We start from the raw sequence: 21,700 nt of genomic DNA on the forward strand, positions 1-21,700 counted from the left end.
CAATATACAGGCTCTCCCAGAGCGTCCCCCCCCCCTCCACTCCCTGCCCCCAAGTGCCCAGGGCTGTACGTGGCAGGGCTTGCTGTGCCCACAGCTAGAGCAGCCCAGGGCCCTGCTGGCAGCTGAGGAAGTGCAGAGCAGAGGCGAGGCAGCAAGCGGGGTGGGGGGGGGGCAAACTCTGTAAAGCAAATAGTGTTAAGGCAGCACGCCCAGCACCAGAGCTGGGAGAGAGCAGCCACCCCCTGCCCCAGGGCAACGCTTTCCCTTTCCAGCCCCACCACGAGGCACTCGTCATTGCAGCCACCCGCCGGGCATCTCCGAGGCTAAGGCAGCCCCACTCCCAGGCCAGCCCTGAAGCCGGGCCAGACTGCTAGCCACACCACGTCTCCCGGGCATGCCACGTGGTGGGCATAAAAGGAGCCAAGGTGCCAGGGCCCTGGGAGCACAGCGTGGTCCCCTCCAGGTCAGGCCAGCTGGGACATCGCTCTGCCAATGGGTGCATTAAGGCTGGCACCTGCACCCTGTGGGAGTTGGGGACCATCGTGGGGCCACCCACCCACAGGGGGACACCATGCTCAGCCACCTCTGCACCCCCATGTGGGCACCCAGGGTGGTGGTGGTGGGGGAGGAGGCTCAGCTGGCTGGACAGGGGGCTGAGCCATGCCACGCCAGGAGGCTCACAGGTAACACCCTTCCTCTCCCTGGTGGTAGAGGACCAATGCAAAGCAGGCTCATCCTCCTGCTGCGCACAGGGGCAGGAGCACCGCCCCCCCCCCCAGGTGAGGGAGACCATCAGTTAGCTGTCTCTACCCATACCAGCCAGGGCACCAGCCAGTCTCCAATACGCCATAAAAAATATAAGGTCTGAAAATAGAGCTTATCCCCCCCCCCCAGTTTTCCCCTATTGAAAATACTGTATATTGTATCACAATCTATAGCACGTGGCATAAAGGACTGGCGAGCATTAGCCAGGGGGAGACATGGTACAGCAGGGGCCACCACAGCCCCCATTCAGTCCCCACCTTTCCAAGCCCTGGAATGAGCAGAGTGAAGAGACTCAAGCGTGTGAACAGAGGCAGCGAAGCTCTGGGCACTGGCAGCCCATGCAGGGCACGAGTGCCCAGCTGCAGTAAGATGCTGCAGCTGCCCACAGATGGTAAACTCGCTCCTGCAGGGCATGGACAATGCTTGAGGTGAAGGGAGGACTACACACTTGACAAAGCCACGCCAGGGCACTGCAAAAGCCCAGGTGCACTGAGTGGGCAGTTGGCATTAGCGGGCAGGACCCTGCATTGGGCACAGCTCCAGGCTGCAGAACTGCAGCAGGCAGGGAGGTGGCACAAGGCCAAGAGCTGCACTGGCTCAGTGTACCCCTCCCCCCCCCCAAACACCATCCCCAGTCCCTAAGCAGGCAGCAGGACCCTCTGCAGAAAGGAGGGGCACTGCTGGCTGAGAGGGTGCCTGGGGACATGGCTGCAAGAGTGCTCCTCCTGCCCGACCCTGGCGGCACTGCCAGTTGAGGCCGTGGCAGCAAGGGCTGCTGGTGGCTGCACACAGGAGCATTACCCTGGCTACCATGGTCCATCTCTCTCCAGTATCATCTGGGTACCACCCCCTCCAGTCAGGCTGGTGGTGGGGCCCTCTGGGCTGTCCTGCCCTTTGCTGCTGATGCCACCTGATGCCCAGCTTCAAAAACCCTCCTGGAGGAGTAGCTCTCCCAGTGCTGCCAGTAAACCAACACGGAGACCAGCATAGGTGGCTCCCATACTGGGATAGATGCTGAGTCTCCAAGAGATGAATGCTGAGGCAAGGCAGAAAAGCAACAGGAAGACACCGGAAAGGTGGCACAGCAGCAAGGCAATGCCTGGTGCCCACTGCATGGCCTCAGCGGGGCACGTGGACAAGGGCAGTGACGCCAGGCAGGAGGGCAGGCGAGGGGCACTGGGAGGAGTGACATGGTTGGGGGCAGAGGGGAGAAACAGCTGGTGCCAGCATATGAAATACCCTGTGAAATGCCCCTCTGCCCCACCATGTGCCCCTCTGGGAGGGTGCTGGCACCTAGCCTCAGGGATGAAGCCACGTGCCCAGCAACAGACCAGGTAGTTGGTGCCTCCCTGCAGCAGGAAGAGGTGCAGGACAAAGAGCCAGGCTGGGGTGGGCAAGAGCTGGTGCTTGGCACTGGCGCTGGGCAAGGTACAGAGCCAGGCACTGTGCGGTGCCAGGTTGGCACAGAGCGTGTAGCAGGCAGCCACGGCCATGAGGCACCTGCGGGCTCAGGCTACGTCCAGGGGGTCCAGACTGCTCTACCTGGCAGAAAAATGTCCGGGTAGAAAGCGGCTGGTAGGGCCAAGATGCCCGTCTCTCACAGGTTCAAGGTCACTGGTGACATCCCATGGGCAGTGGCRGGGACAGAAAACAAACACAGGTAAAGCACAAAGCACAGCTTCTGCCCCTCATGGTGCTGGGATGGCTGGTACAGTGCCCCTAAGGCCCATAGGGTGCCAGATGAGGTGCCAAGCCATGAAGGGGTGGTGGAAATAGGGACAAAGCAGCAATCCGTCCTCTCTGACCTTCCAGGCAGGAGTGACTTCCAGGAGTGACAGTGGGGCAGAGATGTCCCCACTGCTGGCAGTTCCTCAGGGTGGGTACAAACATGGGCATCCAAAGGCAACGCTCACTGTGCTCTTCCCCACCACAAGACGTGCAGGGCTCATGGCACCAATTCCAAGCCACACCCTTTGCTTCACAGTCTCTGTCCGTGGCATGCACCAGCTGGGCAAATCGGCTGAGGATGGCAGCCCCCTGGCACCATCCAAAGACGCTGCCCCATAGCTGAAGGGGACATGAAGGCCGGCCCAGCAGGCAACAGTTCCTGGGGTCCATACAGGCTAGCACTGCATTCGACGTCCGTCCTCCCTGTCACGCTCCTCCAGCCACGGGCAGAAGGGCCTGGCCTCCCTCCGGGCAGGCGGAGACAGCCGCTGGATGTGTCCGTGCAACGAGGGCGAAAGGAGGGGAGAGGCGAAAAGAGTTYGGTGGCTTCAAAGCTGGGGGACTTGGTTCCCCCCTTGGGTCCTCAGCACAGTGTGTCCGTGTTGAATGAGAGCTGAGCCTGTGGAGATGGAGCCAAGGGAGTGCTCAGGGGCAGGAACGGGTGTCAGGTCACCCCCCAGCTCTGCCCAGGGGCAGAGGAGCACAGCAAGTCCTGGGGATGATCCTAGGGTAAGGATCTGGCCAAGGTGGTAGGGGGAGTCCCTGCAGCCTCCCATCCCGGAGAGCATCCTTGTGCCTGCCTCTGGCCCTGAAGGGCTATGTTTTCCTGGGACAAGCCCCTGGTCAGGGGCTGTGTTGCCCAGCATGACCCCACAGCAGGACGCATCAGCTTGGGCTAGAGACACCCAGATGCTTCCTCGCTGGCCCCGCAAGGCCTGTGCCACGATGGCCTCTCACCCTCTCCTCCTCAAAGCTGATGAGGCCTTCATCATCGGTCTCCAGATCCTCCTGCTCCTCCACCACAAGGGCCCGAAGCTCTGTGGGGGCTGCCCGTGGACGCAGCAGGCTGAGCACTCGCTCCAGAGGTGACTGCAGGGCACAGCTGGGGCTCGTCTCCTGTTGCTCCAGGTTGTCGCTTTGCTTTTTGGCAAAATTCACAAACACCTGGCAGGAAAAGGGGTGAGCGGCTACCAGAGATGCCACATGGACCCCCACACTGGACTGTTCATTGCCTGGCATCTCTGTCCCACAGTCCTGGGGCAATTTCTGCTGGAGAGTGGCCGTGGTTGCATCCCCCCCCACCCACAGACCACATACTGGCTCAGATCCCAGCGAAGGCTTCTGCCAGGTATTTTGGCACTGCAGCCCCAGGCACGGCCTCCCTGCAAATGCCCACCCAGCCGCACCGCCCCAGGCCTCACGTTGTCCAGGGTGGTCTGGCTGACAGAATAGTCCTCGATGCCCAGCACGTCCACCACCTGCTCCATCTTGCTGAAGACCTGTGCCAGTGAGATTTGGTCTGATTTGAGCTGGTACTGGACCTTGGTGTGGTGCCGCTCCTGCAAGGGACAGTGAGGTCAGGTCCAAGCCCCSACAAGCCAAAACCTCTTTCATTATACCGCAAGGGGAGAGAGGGACACAAAGGAGTCCTAGATGAAGGAATGGCATAAGGCCATTAATTTCCACAGAAGATGAAGGGTGGTATCAGCCCAACACATGGGCTGGCAGAAGGTGGCACTGCCACTGCAAGGCAGCTTACCTTGAGGATGGCCTCAGGGAAGTTGCGATTGAAGAATCTCACCACCTCCTTGACATTGAGGCTGGACTTAGTTCGCACTGTGATCATGTAGCCATCTCCAAACCTGGGCAGAAGTAAGGGAGGTCATGGGGAGCCTGCCTGTTCACCTGGGCCTCTACAGAGGATGGACCCCACGGAAACCTGGTGATGATACTGGTGATGATGCTCACCTGGTAGGGACTGTACCCACTAAGACAGTACCAGGATGGTCAAGCACAAGTGTAGACTTCCCTGATCTGCATGCCCACCCTCTGAAGTAGCACCCATGGCTGATACCTTGCCATGGGAACGATGCTGTCACCCTGCCATGTGGAAATCCACCACCCTCTTGTCCTGCAGCGCTAGCAGATCAGTGCTAGACTCTCACCAGTCTCTTACCTGTTTTTCAAGTGCTGGATGCTGCCGAGACATTTGAGTCGCCCGTTCACCATGATGGCCAGGCGGGTGCAAAGCGCCTCGCACTCCTCCATGCTGAGGGGACAGCACAGGGTTGAGCAGGGTGAGAAGCAGCAACATGGCACAGGCAGATAGGGCAATGCTCATCTGCCAGAGGATGCAACAGAGGACTTGGCAGGGAGATGGGGAGCTGAGCTCTTTAGGCCTTCATCCCTGCCACCAAGCCACCCATGATGGGAGAAAGAAACAGTTTTCCAGGCTTTGTGCCCAATGCCCTCCCTAGCATCTGCCCCCCTGGGATGAAAAGCCCTTCTCTCTCCTGGTCTCTTGCCCACGTCACACATTAGGGTGCCTGGAGGAGCCATGGACCCAACATGAAGCCCCCCGGACCTGTGGGATGTGAGCACCACGGAGCGGCCTGTTTTGATGACATCCAGGATGAGGTTCCAAAGGAAGCGTCGTGCCTTGGGGTCCATCCCTGTCGTGGGCTCGTCCTGTGGGAGGGAGAGTACCTCAGCTACGCCAGCCACCCCCAGGGACACCCATAGGCATGGCTCTGCTTCCTTAACCCTCAACTCACGACACCATCTCGTGCTCCAGGACACTCACAGCAAAGCTGGCAGTAGATGGCTCCCACCCTAGGGGCCTCTTTTACCCAGGATTGCTCCATACAAGGCCGGGTTCAGTGCCAAAGACATGGGATGGAACAGAGGCCTGGCTCTGCCAGAAGTGCTGAGATCAGGCAAACCCCCATATGGGATATTTCACAGGACACCTGCAGAGGCCAGGCCCTCACCAGGAAGATGAAGGATGGGTAGCCTATCAGTGCTATGGCTGTGGACAGCTTCCTCTTGTTGCCTCCACTGTAGGTGCTGGCAGGTTTGTCGGCATATTTGGTCAGCTCTAGCTTCTTCAGTGCCCACTTGACCACCTGCAGGGTACAAAGAGCTGCTGTCACCCTGCCCAGGCCCCAGAATGCTTTTGTGGGCCACAGAGCAGGCAGAGAGCTGGCAGGGGATGGTGGGCAAGTGGTTGGGCCCTGTGGTACAAGCCAGCAGCCAAGGATGCTGCAAGCCATCCTGCACCTGGCATGGTCAGGGAATGGCCATGGGTAATGGAGCCCTGATGGCATGCCCTTGTACAGCTGCAAGTGTCTGTGGGCCTCAGCATCTCAAGTGGGAGCACCACTTGGGTGGCACTGCCCTTCAGCAAGCAGCAGGCACTGCTGCAAGGGCAGATAGCAGCAGCTCAGGGCCCCTTCGGTGCCTCGTGAGATGCCATTTCCAGAGTAGCCCATGCCACAGCACCAGCCCTTGGGACGCTGGTAGACGTATTCTGCCCAAAGCCATACCCGCTCCTCGTCCTTCCATGGGATACCACGCAGGCGGGTGTAGAGCTCCAGGTGCTCCTGGGCTGTCAGCTCATCGAAGAGCGCATCAAATTGGGGGCAATAGCCCAAGCTTTGCTGGACCTGCAGGAGCTCTTTCAGGATGCTGTGGGGAGAGGACAGAGGGACCATGGGGAGCAGAAACTGCTGAGCTAGTGTTTCCCTTTTGGGAATACCCTCTTGCTCACCCTCTTTTTACAGCCCTTTATACTGGAGCCACAATGGGCAGCATTGGTTGCGACCTAGCATCATTTGCCACCCTGCAGGTGATAGGTTGGTCCAGCAGGACATGGGCTTGCTGAGTCCTGGTGAGCTGTCCAGGCAGATTCATAGTGCCTTTTCTCCAGGAGACCCAAAACAGGCCCCATCCTGGCCCTGGGACAGTGGACACTCCCCATTTTCCTATCCAGCCTATACCTGCACCCCTGTACCTGTGCCCATTAACGAAGGCCTCTCCACCCGTGGTGCTCTCATCCCCCGTAAGCATCTTGAAGGTGGTCGTCTTCCCTGCGCCATTAACACCCAGCAGCCCAAAGCACTCTCCAGGTCGGACACCCACGCACAGCCGGTCCACGGCTAGGATGCGCCCAATCTTGCGAGACTTGTACACCTTGCACAGTGAGAGAAGAGGAGCTCAACATGCTGCAAGGGTAATTTTGGGCACCAAGTCCAAATGCACCCAGTGCACCCCAGCCCCAACCCATCTCCCTTGGGTGGCAAAAGCTCTGAGTTTTCTCTTTGCTGCCTCAGAGCTTCCCCAGCTCCATTCGCGGTGCAAGCAGGTGCCCAGAGAGCCCAGAGCAGGTTGAAGACTGCCTTACCTTGGTGAGGTTCTCAATCTTCAGCATGTCATTATCAGCGTCACCACGCAGGACACGATGCCGCTCGTTGGCCACATCAATATCATCTTCAATGGGCTTGGTGGAGACAGGTAGTCGCCTGCAGGAGGGTGTGGCGAGCAAGGTGAGGATGCAAAGCCAGCAGAGACGTCACAGGCACTGCCTTTCCATGTCCCTCCCAGGAGGTGAATGCTGGGGATGGGTCATTTTCCCAACTTGTGCCTCCCAGAAGGGTTCCCCTGACACAACAAGCCCTGCAAGCAAAGCTTTTTCCCATTTTGAAGAGCTGGAAAGCTTGCACCGCAGAGGGATCAGCCCCACCTCACTCTGTCCCGTGCTCCCTTACTCACTGTGGTTTCCGGAAGAAGTTGTACTGGCACATAATGGTGATGAAGAAGCCGACAAAGCCTTCAATTGTCATGGCAACCAGCCCACGTGTCACGATGTCCCATTCAAAGGGTGACTTCATTTTATCAAACTGCCCTGGGTGGGATGAAGAGGACAGAGGGGTCAGAAGAGCAGTTACTGGCAAAGATATGCAGCTAATGTGGCCTCCTGGTGCAGCTGGACCTAGAGGCTCGCTGTAACAGCTCCTCTCTGAAGGATGGAGACACAAACCTCTTCCCTTGGGCAGGGTGAAACAGGGGATCCTTGTCTCACAGACTATACAAAACCTAAAATAGCCCTCCTGAAGCAGCAGCAAATATTCATGGTGGGAACTGCTGCAGGGACTGGGTTCCCCAAGATCTGCTAACATGTGGCCTTCAAATAACCCTAAACTCCCCTTGCCTTCATGCCCCAGCTCTACAGGGAGAATTGGGGTACAACTAACCACTGGGAAGCACCACTGGCCACATGCACAGCTACTTCTGTGTGTGCAGGACACCCCATGGCATGTTGGAGAAAACAATACTGTGTYTCCCCCAAAAAAGAGGGCTGAGTTTAACCCCATCCACCACGGTAAAAAAAACTCAAACTGGGCAGAACTATTTGTCCTGCATGAGGCAATAGTGTCTTCAGCAGGTGGGGCAAGGGCCTGGAGGGCAGATCTGCTCCTGTGTCTGCATCCTTTGCCTCCTGGGCCTGSTGCTGTAACTGTCCTGGACTATGTGGTCCTGCTGGCATGAGGGCTGATCAAAAAAAGGCTGTTTTTTTTACAGCTTGTTTGCCGTTAAAATCACTTTGCAACTTCAGCTGGTTGAACTGATCCAACCAAGCATGGCCATTTGATGGATTTGTCAGATCCAGCACCATGAGATGCGTGACCTCAACTGTGTCTTTTCCTGAGCCCCAGTCTAGTTCACATCCCCTGCCTTTTTGCTCCAGGTTGTCTGAGTCTTGCAGAGAGCCCATTGGGGCAGGCAGCGGGGATGTGCTGACACAGTGGCCCCTTGCAGGTCCATATGTGCTGAAGGAAGGGAAAGAGGAAGCAAGAGGCCATACCGATCTTGGCATAGTATTCATTGATGTACTCATTATAAGCCATCTCCATCAAACCATGGCCCAGGTTGTAGTTAGGGAATACAAGGAAGCAGCTCTTCAAGTAGCTGTTCACCACCTTCAAATCCTATGGGAACAGGCAGAGAGGACATTACCATCAGAAAAACCCACAAGGACTGTGAGTGCATGGGAGGATCAGGGTACTCAACAACAAGATGCAACTCGGTCTGATCTAATAGCTGGCCCTGCTTTGTGCAGGAGTTTGGAGTAGAGACCTCCTGAGATCCTATTCAACCTGAGTCGTCCTATAATCTGACAGCTGTCATCAACCTGACAGCAAGCAGGCACCCTGTTCTGGGTCTGAAAGAACTGCAGAGGCAGCATGTTTCCTCCGATCACTGTGCTAGAGCCACAAGCTTTGTCACGGCATAGCAGACCCAGTGACCAGGCTTCCCGAGTCCTGGCTGGGGCATCCCCCCTCTCACCAAGTTGGAGGAGGCATCTTTTCCCTTCCTGGTGGTCTTGGCTGGAGCTGTGAGACCCTCTACCTTGTCATGCTCAAAGAGCTGCAGCAGGAACGTGGCAACGGTGGCTGTGATGCCAATGAAGAGGTTGATGACTATCAAGAAGACATAGGCAGAACTGGGCACTTCAAACCAGAAGGAGGCAGGATACATGATGGGGGTGATGGACCAGCTGAGAAAAYAAGTGGCAGAAGTCCATGTGAACACAGCAGAAGAAGCACATGCTCAATACCATGTGGCAGCACCAATCAGTGAGCTTCAGGATTGCCCATCTCCCAGTCTAATCTTCTCCAGGGTCTCCCACTACCCAGCCCAAAGTTTCCAGCCCACCAGCTATGGAAGCTGGAAAGAACTGCTAAACAGGCAGCCCCTGTGCCAGATCCTGCCAATTTAGTTGCAGAGGATCCGAAGGATCCCACCAGCAGGTCCTGGCCCTCTGTCTCCCTCCCTTACCCACCTCCTCAGAGCAACCTACCCATAGAGTAGAAAGAGTGAGAGGACAGCAGGGAAGTTGGTGGGAGAGGTGTACGCTGGGAGGTCGAACACAAAAAGGATAATGATACAGCATGTGGCTGGCACCAGGTAGTTAAGCTGGAAAAGAGAGAAACTTCTGTGATTCCCCATTTGCCTACCCTGGCCCTGGGGAACTCAACTGCTGGGCCTGCTTGCCCTGCTCACCATATCCCACACATAGTTGGCCAACCAGTAGATGACAGGGTCGCAGCCGCTCACAAACTGTAGATGTTTGGCCTTGGTGGCCTTTTCAGCGACAAGGAACACCACAAAGCTGGCTGGCACGAAGGACATGGCTACGATGATGAAGATGGCAATCACTACATCCGTGCCTTGCAGGCTGCATTGGGGATCAAGTTGGAGGAGAGCACAGATCACATCATTCTCAGTTGCCTGGGAAAGGGCCACGAAGGCCACCCATTCTAGTTGCACACAGGGCAATGGTACAGCCCAGAGATGGCCATGACACACCCACAACTTTGGGTTTCTCCCTGCAAATCACATCAGGGAGCTCCCTCCCCTTTTCCATGATGGACACCCTCCCTCAAATCGGCCCGTGGGACGTACAGGTAATCCAGAGACAGGCTGGCACTCGTCTTGTTCATGGGGTGGTTGGTCACRGTGATACCTATGGGAAGGCCCAGGAGGAAACACAAAAATGTGAAAGACAGCTCAGGACAAAATTTTACCCACAGCCTCAGGCCTGCCTTGTCCCTGCTTCTAAGGACAGGTTTCCTTCCCTGCAATCCAGTGCAGAAGCTGAGCTGCTTGAAGCAACTGAGCAGGTCGGGCCACACTTCCCCTCCCATCAGCTGGCAGCAAAGGATTTTTCAGATACGTTTGCAAGTCCAGAAGCCAGTAGGCAGCATCTTGAGAAGTACTGGACCAACCTAGACCCTGTCTAGCCCAGACCTCAAACCAAACACGTGAGATATGTGAATCCCTGCCCCAAATTGTTTGTAGCCTGCTTGGGCCGAACAGCAACATTTCACTTCAAACCTTTGTTAGACCACACCCTAAAGCTGTTCCTGACATGCTTCCACCCTTAAAGGCCTCCAGGCCCTCACCGTAAGCAGCAGGGTTGCCTTTGCTCTTGGGCAAGTTGGCCCGCAGGATAGCATTGTTGAGTGCGTTGAGATAGGTGGGCATGCTATGGTAGCCCTTGTTGTTGTAGAAGACCTGGAGGAGCAGAGAAGAGTGGTGGGAGGTAGCAGGAGAGCTGGGCCCCTGACAAATGTGCTAGATGGGAGGSTTGGGACAGGACAGGACAAGATGGGATGCAATAGGGGCAGCCATGGAGCAGACTTCCTGTGCATAAGGCTTTGGGGAGAGTGTGTCACTACAGACCATGCTGGGCCCAACAGGCTCGTGTGGGAGTGCCACTAAGTGCAATGCGGAGTGAGGGCACCACCATAGATCCCTCAGAAGAGAGGCCTGCCTTTCAGCGGGGGATGAATGGACCCCACCACACTGGCAGAGCAGCCTTCCCCCTTCTCCTCCCCATCCGTGCCAAGGTCACTGCTGTCTAACACTCTCCCCAGCTGCCCCATGACCGGGCCAGGCTGCCCAAGGCTCAGCATGGTCCTACCTGGGCTGTTCTCCGGACGGCTATCTTGCGCACCATAGCAGGAGCCCTGGCCCCAAAAGAGGCTGGGATGGCCTTCTGGACATTGCCAAAGGTGAGCGCCCCATACCTGTGGAACAAGTCACCAGTGAGAAGCTGTGATCACTCTCTCCTAGGTCCAGAAGTAGGACAGCACTTATCCAGCTTTCCTGGTTCCAGCTTGTCCCCTGATCCGTTTCCACAAGGACCTCGTTCCCTGCATGCTCACTGCCCTAAGGGCACAAGGAAAATCCTTCCCACCCTCCCTCTTGCCTGTGCAGCCGGAAGCGGTCCGAGGTGTAGAGTAGGTACTCAGAGACATTGCGCCCAGTGATGTCTGCCAGGATGTCCCCTGTCACGACCTTCATCTGTGGGGGATGCCCTCCCACACCGCTGGGGCAGGAGAAGCCAGTCCCCTGCATGGAGCATGTGCACTTGATGGGCTCATGGATAATTCGGGGCAGGGTTGGGGCTGAGGTGACAGCATCTGAGGAACAGAGAAAGGCAACTCAAAGCAAACCACCTCATCAGCTTCCAGTCACAGGCATTGCTTGAGGCAATACCAGGGCAGCAGAGGATGAGATGGACATGCCAGGGTGACCTGCTCTACACTCAGCCAAGAGATCCTGGCTGGGCAGCGAGAGATCATTCTACTCTACAAGGGCCAGAGCCTAGTCTTTTGAGAGGCCTTTTGGGTCCCAATGACAGAGAGGAGCCACGAGACAGACCCTGGATGGAAACAATTCAGATGGAGGTTGTGCATTGAGTCTGGAGAAGGCAAAGTAGCCATCTCTCCAGCTAGGATCCAAGTAACTGGTCCAGTAAGGGTGTCACAAAGCTGGCCACAAGATATTTGATGGCATGATCTCTGTAACGGCCAGGCCAAACCATGCCTGAGGGGCACTTTCAGGGGTTCCTGCACTGCTCCTGCAAGAGAGATAAATCACCCCTCCTGCAGATGAACCCAGAGCCTGGAGAGACCTGGGCACCAGGTGCAGGCACTGGTGATACCTTTGATGGCAGAGGAGAAGGTCGTGGAGTTCCAGGCACGGAGCAGGTCCTCATCCACCGAGATGGGGTAGTCAGATGGGGCTGGGGATGGAGGTGGTGGCACAAAGTTGGAGAGTGGCAGGCCTTGTGTGAAGGAGTCAATGCACATGGCATCAAAGTACTTGGCCGCCAGCATCTTGGACTCATTGCTGTTGAGGTTCAGGGTCTGCATGTGCTGGTCCAGTGTGTTGTTGAAGGCGGTCTTGAGCACACATGTGGCACCCACGCCTGAGGGCAGGTGGAAGGTGTTCACCAGTTGCTGGGGGCTGGCATCAGGAGACAGCCTGATGCTGCGGGGAGAGAAGAGTGGGTGAGGAGAAGCTAGAAGCAGGGGTTTCACTGAAGAGATATGGGACTTGTCACATCAGCCCTCTTCTGCTAGGCCTGGGGTCTCTACAGACTACAGCTGCATGGACATGGGCACCCTAGCCATACAGCCCTGGGAGTCCCTGCAGTCTGGGCCTGGCATGAGACGAGCTGCTGGACGCAGTCAGCACTGGTGTCAGGGTTGGCATCACCACRGGGAAGGACAGTAGGTGCTTTCTGCATGGGCACATGGCACTGGCCATGGCTGTGCTTCAAGCCCAAGCCAGCCTTAGTGCCAGACCTGCTGTGGACTCCCTTTCCCACTCCCCGCACAGGTGTAGTCCCAGGAAGGCGCTGCAGCACGGGATGGGGACAGGCACAGGGCACAGGATGCTGCTCTCCTGGCAGTAAGGGGCTCTCACCGGTACTCACGCCGCTCCTCGTTGGCATAAGGAATGAAGTTGCCCTTGGGCTGAGTGTAGTTGTGGTACTGAGAGGGTGAGAGGATGAGAGGAGGCAGATCACCTGTGGGGTCAAGGAGAGGAACCTGTTTGCACCAGTACCACTGCCTCCCTTGCAGACAGACTGGCCAAACTCCCCACAAGCCTCTACCTTGACTCCCTCCCAACACCCAGGAGCTTCACCACCAGCTGAAATGGAGCAGGCATAGAAGGCTACCAGGAGCCCACAGTACTTGGGGCTGCAAAGCCAGTGAGACTCGGCTCATGCAGGGGCAGTTGGAGCAGCAGAGTGGGAAAGATGCTCTTGCTCCTGAGCTGCTGGAGCAGCTTCCGAAGATGGAGGATGAGAGACGCTTGGTCTGGCTCTGGGGTACAAATCCAGACACCAGAGAGGGGACAGGGGGCAAACATCTCCTTTTCCTCCTGACCCCACTGAGACTAGGGCTCGTAGGCACCTATTTCAGGCACGGAGAGTGCCACAGTCATGGCCACGCAGACGAAGAAGGCAGGCAGAAGGATCTGTGAGAAAAGGGCCTTGGTGTTGCGCTTGGCACAGTGGAAGCGTTTGACGATCAGCCCGTGGAACTGCCGCAGCTTCAGCCATGACCCCTCCAGCTTAAAGCTCCCCTGTCCTGCCAGGTCATGGTCCTCTGCCTCCATGTCAGCCTCTTGATCTGGAGTAAGAAGACAGGTAGGGAAGAGAGACATGAGCAGGCTGGTCTGAAAAGCCCATGAGCAGCACARTGGATTAGTGCTGTTAGGAAGCAGAGTAGATGGGTCTCGGGTGTGGAGACGCAGTGAGGCAGTGAGCTTGGGCCTGGGACTCAGAGAGCTCAGCTGGGATGCTGCAGCCGCCCTTGCTCTGCCTCCCCGCTGAGTCAAATTTGGTAATCCTCAGGGCGATATGCAGCCCTGGCAGGAGAAGAAGAATGTCATATCTCTAAATTAATCATGACAAGAGCTGGTGGGTTAACTCAAAAACAGGGGATTGTGAATAAAACAGTAGCCTTTGGGCCCTTGTCTGCATGTTGTATCCTTGCATGACTTGAGCGCCCAGACAAGGATACAGTGCTGAAATTGTGCCAGGAGTTTGGAGTGCAAACCCGCTCTCTGGAAAATGGCTCTCTGCTGCACAGGCAGACTGTCCAGCCAAGAGAAAAAATGCAGCCACGCGGCAAAGGTGTTAGCGCACCCACCACACCAGACCCATACCATCAGGCCACCGATCGTGCTTGGCTGCTAGTCCAAGGAGAGAGCGTGTTAGTGGGAGCGGGTCTGCTGAAGGTCGGAGCTTGCAGGATGATTTGAGAGAGACAAAGGAAATAAGAGAAGAGACCAAGAACTGATGCTGGCTGTGTCCTAACATCAGCCAGTGAGCCCTCTAGGTTCGGGTCTCAACATCGAACATCCTCACATACGTGCTTCCACTTTCGGGGGCTACAAATGTTGGCTGCAAGCACCCAGCTGCAGACAAAATCCCACTCAAATCCCCTGCAGTCAGCTGTCTCCCAGAGATTGTTGTTCCCTAGGCCTGCCCAACCAGAGGGTTCCCTTTCTCTCTCTCTGCACAGGGTCCCTGGACACATCTGTCTGTTGTACATTGGTTCAGCCCAGCATGGGAACTTGCCTGAGCAGATACAGCCCTGATCTCCAGCACAGAGGGAAATCAGGGTCCCTTGACAAGGGTCAGCTTGCCTCCCTGTTTGGAAGTGGGAATGGAAGCTGAGTGTGCATGGGCCAAGGCCCATGCTGTGCCACCTGCCAGTCACTCTCCCAACCCAGAAGAGAGCACCTGACCTCTGGAGCATCTCACTTGGGTGAGCATGCCCCACACCTCCCGCTAGCAAAGTGAAGGGCTGCCATGCAGTATTACAAACCTTGCAGACTGATGTTATCAGGGTCTTGCCGATTATCAAACAACGGAGAGTAATCCCCAAAGAACTCCGAATAAGCCCCACCTTCATCACCCCGCACGGAGCCCACCGAAGAGGCTGAGCGCAGGGACGCCTGCGACTGGGTAAGCTTGGAGCAGGTCACCAGGTTGCTTAGCTCCACCTCCGGCTTCTCAGGCACTTCTGCTTCTGCAAGGGGTTCCCCATTGGCCTCAGGCTTTGGGCCCAACTCAGGGGCAGGTGGCTGCATGGCATCCTTCTTGGACTCTTTCATGTCTGGAAGGAGAAAGAGGGTTGTCATTCAGTGCTGGCCATACCAGCCTTTGAGGTGATGTTACAGCAGGGAGGGGGCCCAAATACATTTTGCAAACCCAGTCTGAAGCAGGCAMCTGGCCACCCCTGGCTGCCATGAGTCAGCCTCTCTTGCCACGCCATTTGGAGAGGAGGTTACTCCTCTTGCCATGCGAGAGGGGAGAGGAGCCACAAAGTCTGCATCAAGTATGATACACAGTGCTTTTCCCTCTCTCCCCCATGTCTCAGAGCCAATGGCACTGCCGTGTGCCCTGCAGGGTCCATACCAGCATCACTGTTCTCCAGAGACTGGTCCTCCTCAGACACCTTGAGGAAGACCTCCTCGAGCGTGGTGTCCATCAGCCCAAAACTGGTCAGGTCCAGCTCCTCCAGGCTCTGCTCCAAGTGCTACAGAGGAAAAGTGCCACATAAGGAAGGCTGGAAGCTCATCTCCCCCACATGGCCTCCCACAACCCTGCCATGGCACAGGGGGATCCCTCAGGCACCCATTCACCCCATGAGCACCCAGTGCTGGCAGGATCTTCTCCCTGAGCCAGCTGCAGGAGGCACATGCAGGTGAAGCTCTCGGATGGGGCTGGTACAGGCCCAGCACTGTGTCGTGCTCCTCTGGGGCCAACTCTGCACAAGCCCACCTGCATTTTTTTCCCCAAAGAGCCTCATGGGAGAACCATGCCCATCTGTGCCCATCCTGCCTCTTGAGGACAACTCTCATCCTCACAGCAGGGTTGGCATGGGGCCTGCTGCAGATTGGGTACCTGGAAGAGCCTCTCGAAGCAGCCCTTCTTGACAGCCTCACTGGGCAGGATGTAGGAGAGCTCAGTGTTGGTGTCCGAGATGAGGAGGCAGGAGGCCACATACTTCCTGATGAACTGGGAGACACGTGGCTCAGAGCAGGGGCTGACGGAGGAGTGGGAYGGAGGACTATGTGGCTGGCCTGACTCTACAGCAGGGAGGCAGCACCAATCATTCCACATGTCATTTGACCAGGACCACCCCAATGCCAAAGCTACAGCCTAGCACTTCAGGATTTCATTCATCCTCAGTTGCAGGGTCTTGGCAACTTCCTAGCTTCTCTGCCACAGAGATGGCTGTCCCTGCCTGCACTGCCCAGCCCTGGGRAGAGGCTCTCTGCCCTCCAGCCTCACAGGGCACCACTGCCTGCAGCTCAACATCTCAGCAAGCAGTGCAGGAGCCAGACCAGAATCAGCACCCTGGAGGCAAATGCTTCGATGCATGATCTAAGTAGAGACCCAGAAGGGAGAAATCAAGCATGAGAGATATCACATCCTACATCCCTGACTATGTCCACTTAAGCCCTCCACATGGCTTATGGAAATCTGGCAGTGGGAGCATTTGGGTTTTGAACTCTTGTCCCCTTTCTGGACAGGAAAAGAGCTGGGTCCATCTACCCTGCCCCTAAACACCAGGGTCATGCTGGGTCCACAGACCTGTGCTGTTTCTGGTATCTGACTGCCTCTTGACCACTGTCAGCTTGTAACCGTCACCATAGGTGCTCTTGAGGAACAGCGGGGAGCCGCAGCACTTGAGCTTGCCATGGGATATGATGGCAATGCGGTCACCCAGCAAGTCAGCTTCATCCATGTGGTGTGTGGAGAGCAGGATGGTCCTCCCTGCTCAGCAGAAACAGAGTGTCAGTAAGGCAGAGGGACACAGCCATGCCAGGGCCATGGCAGCCTGTACCTGCCTTACCAGGTGCTGCTTGAACAAGATAAACTGCTTCTAGGCCCTGAGRGAATCAACTGCATGCACAGAGGGCAATGCCCTATGAATGTCAGCTCAGCCCAGGGACACACAGTGCCAAGCACAGGGAAGTCCAACTGCCGTAGGGAAACAGACACGGAGAGAAAATGTGCCACAATTTGGGCAGCGAGGCAGAAGCAGAGAACAAAAGGGAACACAGGAGTCCTGAAGCTCACCTGCTCTCTCTCAGGGAGTACAGTGAGGGGTTTTATTTCCTTTCCAGGGGAGGCCCTACATCCAATCTTAGTTTTCTCTGCACTGTGGCTGGCCATTCTTCAAGCACTAGTAGCTAATGTGGGGGAGCCTGACCTTGTCCAAGCGGGAAAAGTGGTGCAAGGCTTTGCCTGCCTCTGTTCACCTGGCTTGTACTTGAGGATAAGGTCCCAGATGGCCCTGCGCGCATATGGGTCGACACCAGCCGTGGGCTCGTCCAGGATTACGGCCCGTGATCCACCCACGAAGGCTATAGCCACTGACAGTTTTCTCTTCATGCCACCTGAGAGGGTTTGCACCAGGGAGTGGCGTTTGTTGGAGAGCTCCAGGTCTTCAATCATCCTAGGGACAGGAGGAGAGATGCACTATGGCCTGTTGAGGCCTGCCTACACCCATATCTGCCCCTGCTATGGAGCTCTGGTGCCTGTCAGCAGCACTTCACACCTCTTTCCCATGCAGGTGCCTGAAGCTCTTGGCAGATGGGGACAGACTAGTTATGGCCACGCTACAATGGGATTTAATGCTGGTTTTCACAGTCCAATACCCCCAGTTTCAAAAAACACTTTGTGAAGCTGCTTTTGGAGACATCTCAGCTCCTAGGTCACCCACCACAGTACAGCCATTGGGAAGGGGACCTACTCACATCAAAGGAAAAGAGGGGACAAGGGGAGCTGCAGCTCTTGCTGAGAAAAGGTTGCCTACTTGTCCATCTCCTTGCGGATCTCCTCCTCTGCCATGCTCTTGAGCTGTGAGTAGAACCAGAGGTGCTCTTCCACCGTCAGCCTGTCAAAGAGCACGTTGTGCTGCGGACACATGCCCAGGTTCTTCCGGATTTCATCCATCTCTGTCCGGATATCGTGGCCATAGATGGTAGCAGAACCCGATGTTGGAGGGAACAAGCCAGTCAGGATGGACCTGGTAAAGAAATGCAACAATGTGAGGGACTTCATGTGCCTCTGTCCAATCCTGATCTCAATCACCACCTCCCAGCCTATTTGCTAGGCAGAGTCCTTGGCCAATGACATGGATAGAATAATGTCAGAGCAGGGCCATGTGCCCAATGTCTGCTCCTCTTTTGTGGCACCCCTACATCCATACCACTTCCCTCTGGCCATGGTACTGGCAGAGCTACAGTATCCTGCAAGGACAGCCACGCAGCACCTTTCTGACTCACCCYAGTTGGCTAGAAGAACATAGTCGATGTCTACCCTGGCAGATACTCACATGGTGGTGGTTTTGCCTGCGCCATTGTGTCCTAGGAAAGACACCACCTGGTTCTCATAGAGGTTGAGGCTCAGCTTGTTCAGCGCCAGCTTCTTATCTGTCTTGTAGACCTTGGTGAGCTTGTCAATGCAAACGACCAATGGCAGGTGGGATGGCTCCTCCTCAATGCCCCGCGTCTCCTCTGCTACAAGAGCAGGATGGTGAGGAGCTGAGAGGTGGGTAGGGGAATCTGGCTCAGAGCAGGACTTCCCAGGGAATGAACCATCCCCATTGCCCAGGTGGCTGTCTGGGCTCCTGGCCTCCCTTCCCTTCTGCTTCTCACCAGCTCCCCTCTCCCAAAATGGTAGGAAGCAACTCCCTGACAGGCAGCAGCACTTGGCCTTTGACCCAGGATCCTACCCTTTCCTTCAGGACAATGGTAATGCAGGAACACAAAGGGGTCCATGGCCAGAGCAGGACGCTGTGGCAAAGCAAGGCCAAACCCCAGCACCTGACAGTCAGCCCCAGTTGCCCTTCTGCTCTCCTCCAAGTGCTCTCACCCAGTCTCCTGCTTTCCATGGCACAGGCCTGGTCCTCCTCCATGATGCTGAGGCGGGTGGTGCGAGACCAGGGCCAGGTCCACTCCCATGTCTCCACTCGTCCATTCCCCAACCAGTAGGACTTCTGGAAAGGGAAGTACCAGGGCCGCGGCAGGCCATACATACCTGCAAGTGCAATCCCTCCAGAGTCAGGTCAGAGCCTCTCCAGGCCCATCTCTGCCATCTATGTCCTCAGAGAAGCCTGACAAGGATTGGCGTAGAGCAGGTCACTGGTATTGAGGAGATTTCCTTGGCATGGAAACACCACAGGAAGGTGAGAGCCTGAGAATGCACTGGGCGACTGGGCTCAGGGAAATACTGTGGAGTTGTTCAAGGAACCAAAGCAAAACCGGATCTGGCCCACATTTCAGTTTTACTTTAAAAGGAAATGAAATAGGTAAAACTCCTACCCAAACTAGTGATCAAAAAAAAATAACTCTCCAGCCCCGGATGCCTTGTTTTGCTAGTCATCCAGTAAACTGAGACACATAATTCAAGCAAGATCCAGGCATCCCACCAAGGGACATGGGTGTTGCCAGTGGGTGAGGGCATGAGGGCAGCAGTCGCCAGCGGGACACATGCAGCAGAGTTTGGAGGCAGGCTGTGACAAATTCCCCCATATCAGTGCAAAGCATGGCCAGGAACCATCAGCATCCCCAGTGGGGAGGCTCCTATGAGGTTAGGGGTGCCCCTGTGTCACCCTGCCCCACTGCCTGTACATACCCGGGTGCACGGCCTCGATATACCACGTGAGCACCCCATACACCACAGCATCTATGCTCAGCATCATCATGGACAGCAAGAGGTTGAAGTCATCTCCTTCCACGGGTGACTGGCTGAGGGTGTGCCACTGGATGCCCACACCAGCCACCTCGTACAGGGCAAAGTACTTGGAGCCCAGACCGAAGGCCGTGGTCGACATAAGGGACTGTGAAGGGGTGGAGAGAAAGTGGGGTATCAGCAGGAACTATGGGCCAGGTTCCATCAGGAGGAACGACTTGGGGCTAGTTCCTACGCAGCTCTGCCCCACCAAGGCCCATAGAGATGCTTCAAACTATCTGGAGATGCATCCAAAGCCCTGTGCAGCAGTGTGACTCACATGAGCACTGCATAGATTTGCCCAGGACTTGGTGGCCACTGTAGCTGGTATCACGGGTTGCCCAGGGCAAATCCTGACCCAGGCACCCTCCCCTAGCAGCCACGATCAACTCACCGCAATGCACTTCTCAAAGGCTGTGATCTTGTCGTGTGCCACCTCCTCCCGGATGGCAACATACATGTAGGGCACGTAGCTCAGGAAGTAGATGATGCCGCCACAGGCTGAGGCCAGCTTGGCCTTGGAGTAGAGCACTGACACCAGGAAACTGCAGGAAAGACTGCATTACCCACCAGCCCCACAGTGAGACATTGGTGACTCCCTACCCACCAGAGAGAAGCTGTGCCCTCCACCCAAGTATCCCCCTTTCCTGCACCCCAGCACTGCCCTCCCCCAATGGAATGGAGTGTCAGAGCTGTCTCCCTTCAAGGACAGAGGGGTCCCCGAACACCCAGTCCCAGATTCTGCCTACCAGGGCTGTGCGGTCCCCAGAGCAGGCATGGCAAATTGCCTTCCCCTTATAATCCGATTTCACTTGGGTCACAGTAACAAACTTCCCCTCAAATCACCTGGCTGGGGGAAAAATGTGTACCTCCAGTAGCCCCGTCGGTACAGTTCCCAGAACCCTCGCCCTGGGCACAAGGGCCAGTGCTACTTGGTGCCTCCTATTCACACAGAGGGAATCTGACGGCTCACCAGAACATGATGGTGGCCACAGCGTAGATGGCGAGGAAGAGCCAGATGATGAGGACATCACTGTGCATCAGGACTTTGCCGTATTTTAGGATGGCAGTGAGAGCTGTGACTGAGATGGAGAGCTGTACAAAGCCAGTGATGAACCAAGCCACCCAATGCACTGCATTGTTCAAGCCCATCATCTTCATCACCTGCAAGGCCAGCATCTCTCAGTGGGGCCGTCCCCTGCGCATTTCTTTTTGACTCACTCACTGAGGCTGGGAGAGCAAACAACAGCATGGAGAAGTCCCTTGGGGGCTGCTGGAAGTGGGCAGGTCACAGCACCATCTGCCAGGGTGCAGATGGGCCAGATTTCCTCCTGTGCTGGGCAGGGTTTGTGCTGGTGACACTCAGAATGAGTGGCCAGGTCTAGGGACAAGCTGTAGCAGAGCTCTGTGGGATCTGGACCCATCCCTGCCCAGTGCCCCTAGGAATGCAACCCATTTCCCAGGAAAACAAGGCAGGGCCTGGAGATGATAGGGCTCCAGGCTCAGCTGTGGAGTTCAGTGCTTTGCTCTCCATTGCAGAGAGCCAACCAGCTTGGCCTGGCACTGTGCCATRTTTTTGTCCACTGCAGGACAAAAACTTTAAAAGCAAATGATAGTCTCCAGGGAGGGCACGGGGAAAGGGGACATGTAGATCTCAGGGAGTACAGCCCTTGGCAGAGCACGGAGCTTGGTCTCCACAGTCAAGGTCACAGGAGTTGACATTTTTTGCCCCATTCTCCAATATCCTGGCCATCTGCTCTTACCAGTGGCTCAGGGTCAGTGAGGGATCCTGAGTGCTACTATCTGGGAACAGCTACTGGGTGACAGAGAGGACCAGGTGGCTCGGCAGGTGGGACTGGGCCTCGTGCCTGGCCTCCTCTGGGCAGCAAGACAGGGAAGATCCTAGATCCTTCCAAGGCATCTCCCAGCATCCTCACCTCTTTCAGGCGATGCTCCTTCTCTGTCACAATGTGTTGGATCATCATGGCCACAGAGTACACCCAGGATATCACCATGCACAGGGGCATCATGTGCTCAATAACGAAGAGGAAGCTGGTGGGGCACATGAAGAGAAAGGAGAGCTGGATGGCA

General features: G+C 56.3%; 1 protein-coding gene across 1 annotated transcript in view; it reads right to left on the bottom strand.

Moving 5' to 3' along the window:
• Nucleotides 1-6: 6 nt before the first annotated feature.
• The window catches only part of ABCA2 (ATP binding cassette subfamily A member 2), a 46,010-nt gene continuing 24,316 nt past the window's right edge, over nt 7-21,700 (bottom strand). The window contains exons 16-49 of the mRNA XM_085308305.1: nt 21,547-21,661; nt 20,583-20,773; nt 20,004-20,154; nt 19,514-19,718; nt 18,752-18,916; nt 18,213-18,396; nt 17,691-17,903; nt 17,134-17,330; nt 16,463-16,645; nt 15,770-15,954; nt 15,281-15,401; nt 14,688-14,978; nt 13,266-13,484; nt 12,772-12,874; nt 12,005-12,333; nt 11,267-11,480; nt 10,979-11,084; nt 10,458-10,569; nt 9,958-10,018; nt 9,556-9,730; nt 9,353-9,468; nt 8,902-9,049; nt 8,357-8,480; nt 7,264-7,396; nt 6,896-7,013; nt 6,506-6,684; nt 6,039-6,180; nt 5,484-5,618; nt 5,078-5,181; nt 4,670-4,762; nt 4,253-4,355; nt 3,915-4,052; nt 3,451-3,657; nt 7-3,112 (exon numbers count right to left, since the gene is read on the bottom strand). Of these exons, the coding sequence (XP_085164431.1) occupies nt 3,077-3,112; nt 3,451-3,657; nt 3,915-4,052; nt 4,253-4,355; nt 4,670-4,762; nt 5,078-5,181; nt 5,484-5,618; nt 6,039-6,180; nt 6,506-6,684; nt 6,896-7,013; nt 7,264-7,396; nt 8,357-8,480; nt 8,902-9,049; nt 9,353-9,468; nt 9,556-9,730; nt 9,958-10,018; nt 10,458-10,569; nt 10,979-11,084; nt 11,267-11,480; nt 12,005-12,333; nt 12,772-12,874; nt 13,266-13,484; nt 14,688-14,978; nt 15,281-15,401; nt 15,770-15,954; nt 16,463-16,645; nt 17,134-17,330; nt 17,691-17,903; nt 18,213-18,396; nt 18,752-18,916; nt 19,514-19,718; nt 20,004-20,154; nt 20,583-20,773; nt 21,547-21,661 (5,296 nt within the window). The 3' untranslated portion in view covers nt 7-3,076. The remainder of the gene's footprint in view (nt 3,113-3,450; nt 3,658-3,914; nt 4,053-4,252; nt 4,356-4,669; nt 4,763-5,077; nt 5,182-5,483; nt 5,619-6,038; nt 6,181-6,505; nt 6,685-6,895; nt 7,014-7,263; nt 7,397-8,356; nt 8,481-8,901; nt 9,050-9,352; nt 9,469-9,555; nt 9,731-9,957; nt 10,019-10,457; nt 10,570-10,978; nt 11,085-11,266; nt 11,481-12,004; nt 12,334-12,771; nt 12,875-13,265; nt 13,485-14,687; nt 14,979-15,280; nt 15,402-15,769; nt 15,955-16,462; nt 16,646-17,133; nt 17,331-17,690; nt 17,904-18,212; nt 18,397-18,751; nt 18,917-19,513; nt 19,719-20,003; nt 20,155-20,582; nt 20,774-21,546; nt 21,662-21,700) is intronic.

Source organism: Rhea americana, unplaced genomic scaffold (assembly GCF_003343005.1).
Source record: "Rhea americana isolate MKP2758 unplaced genomic scaffold, rheAme1 scaffold_273, whole genome shotgun sequence".
NCBI lineage: Eukaryota > Metazoa > Chordata > Aves > Rheiformes > Rheidae > Rhea > Rhea americana.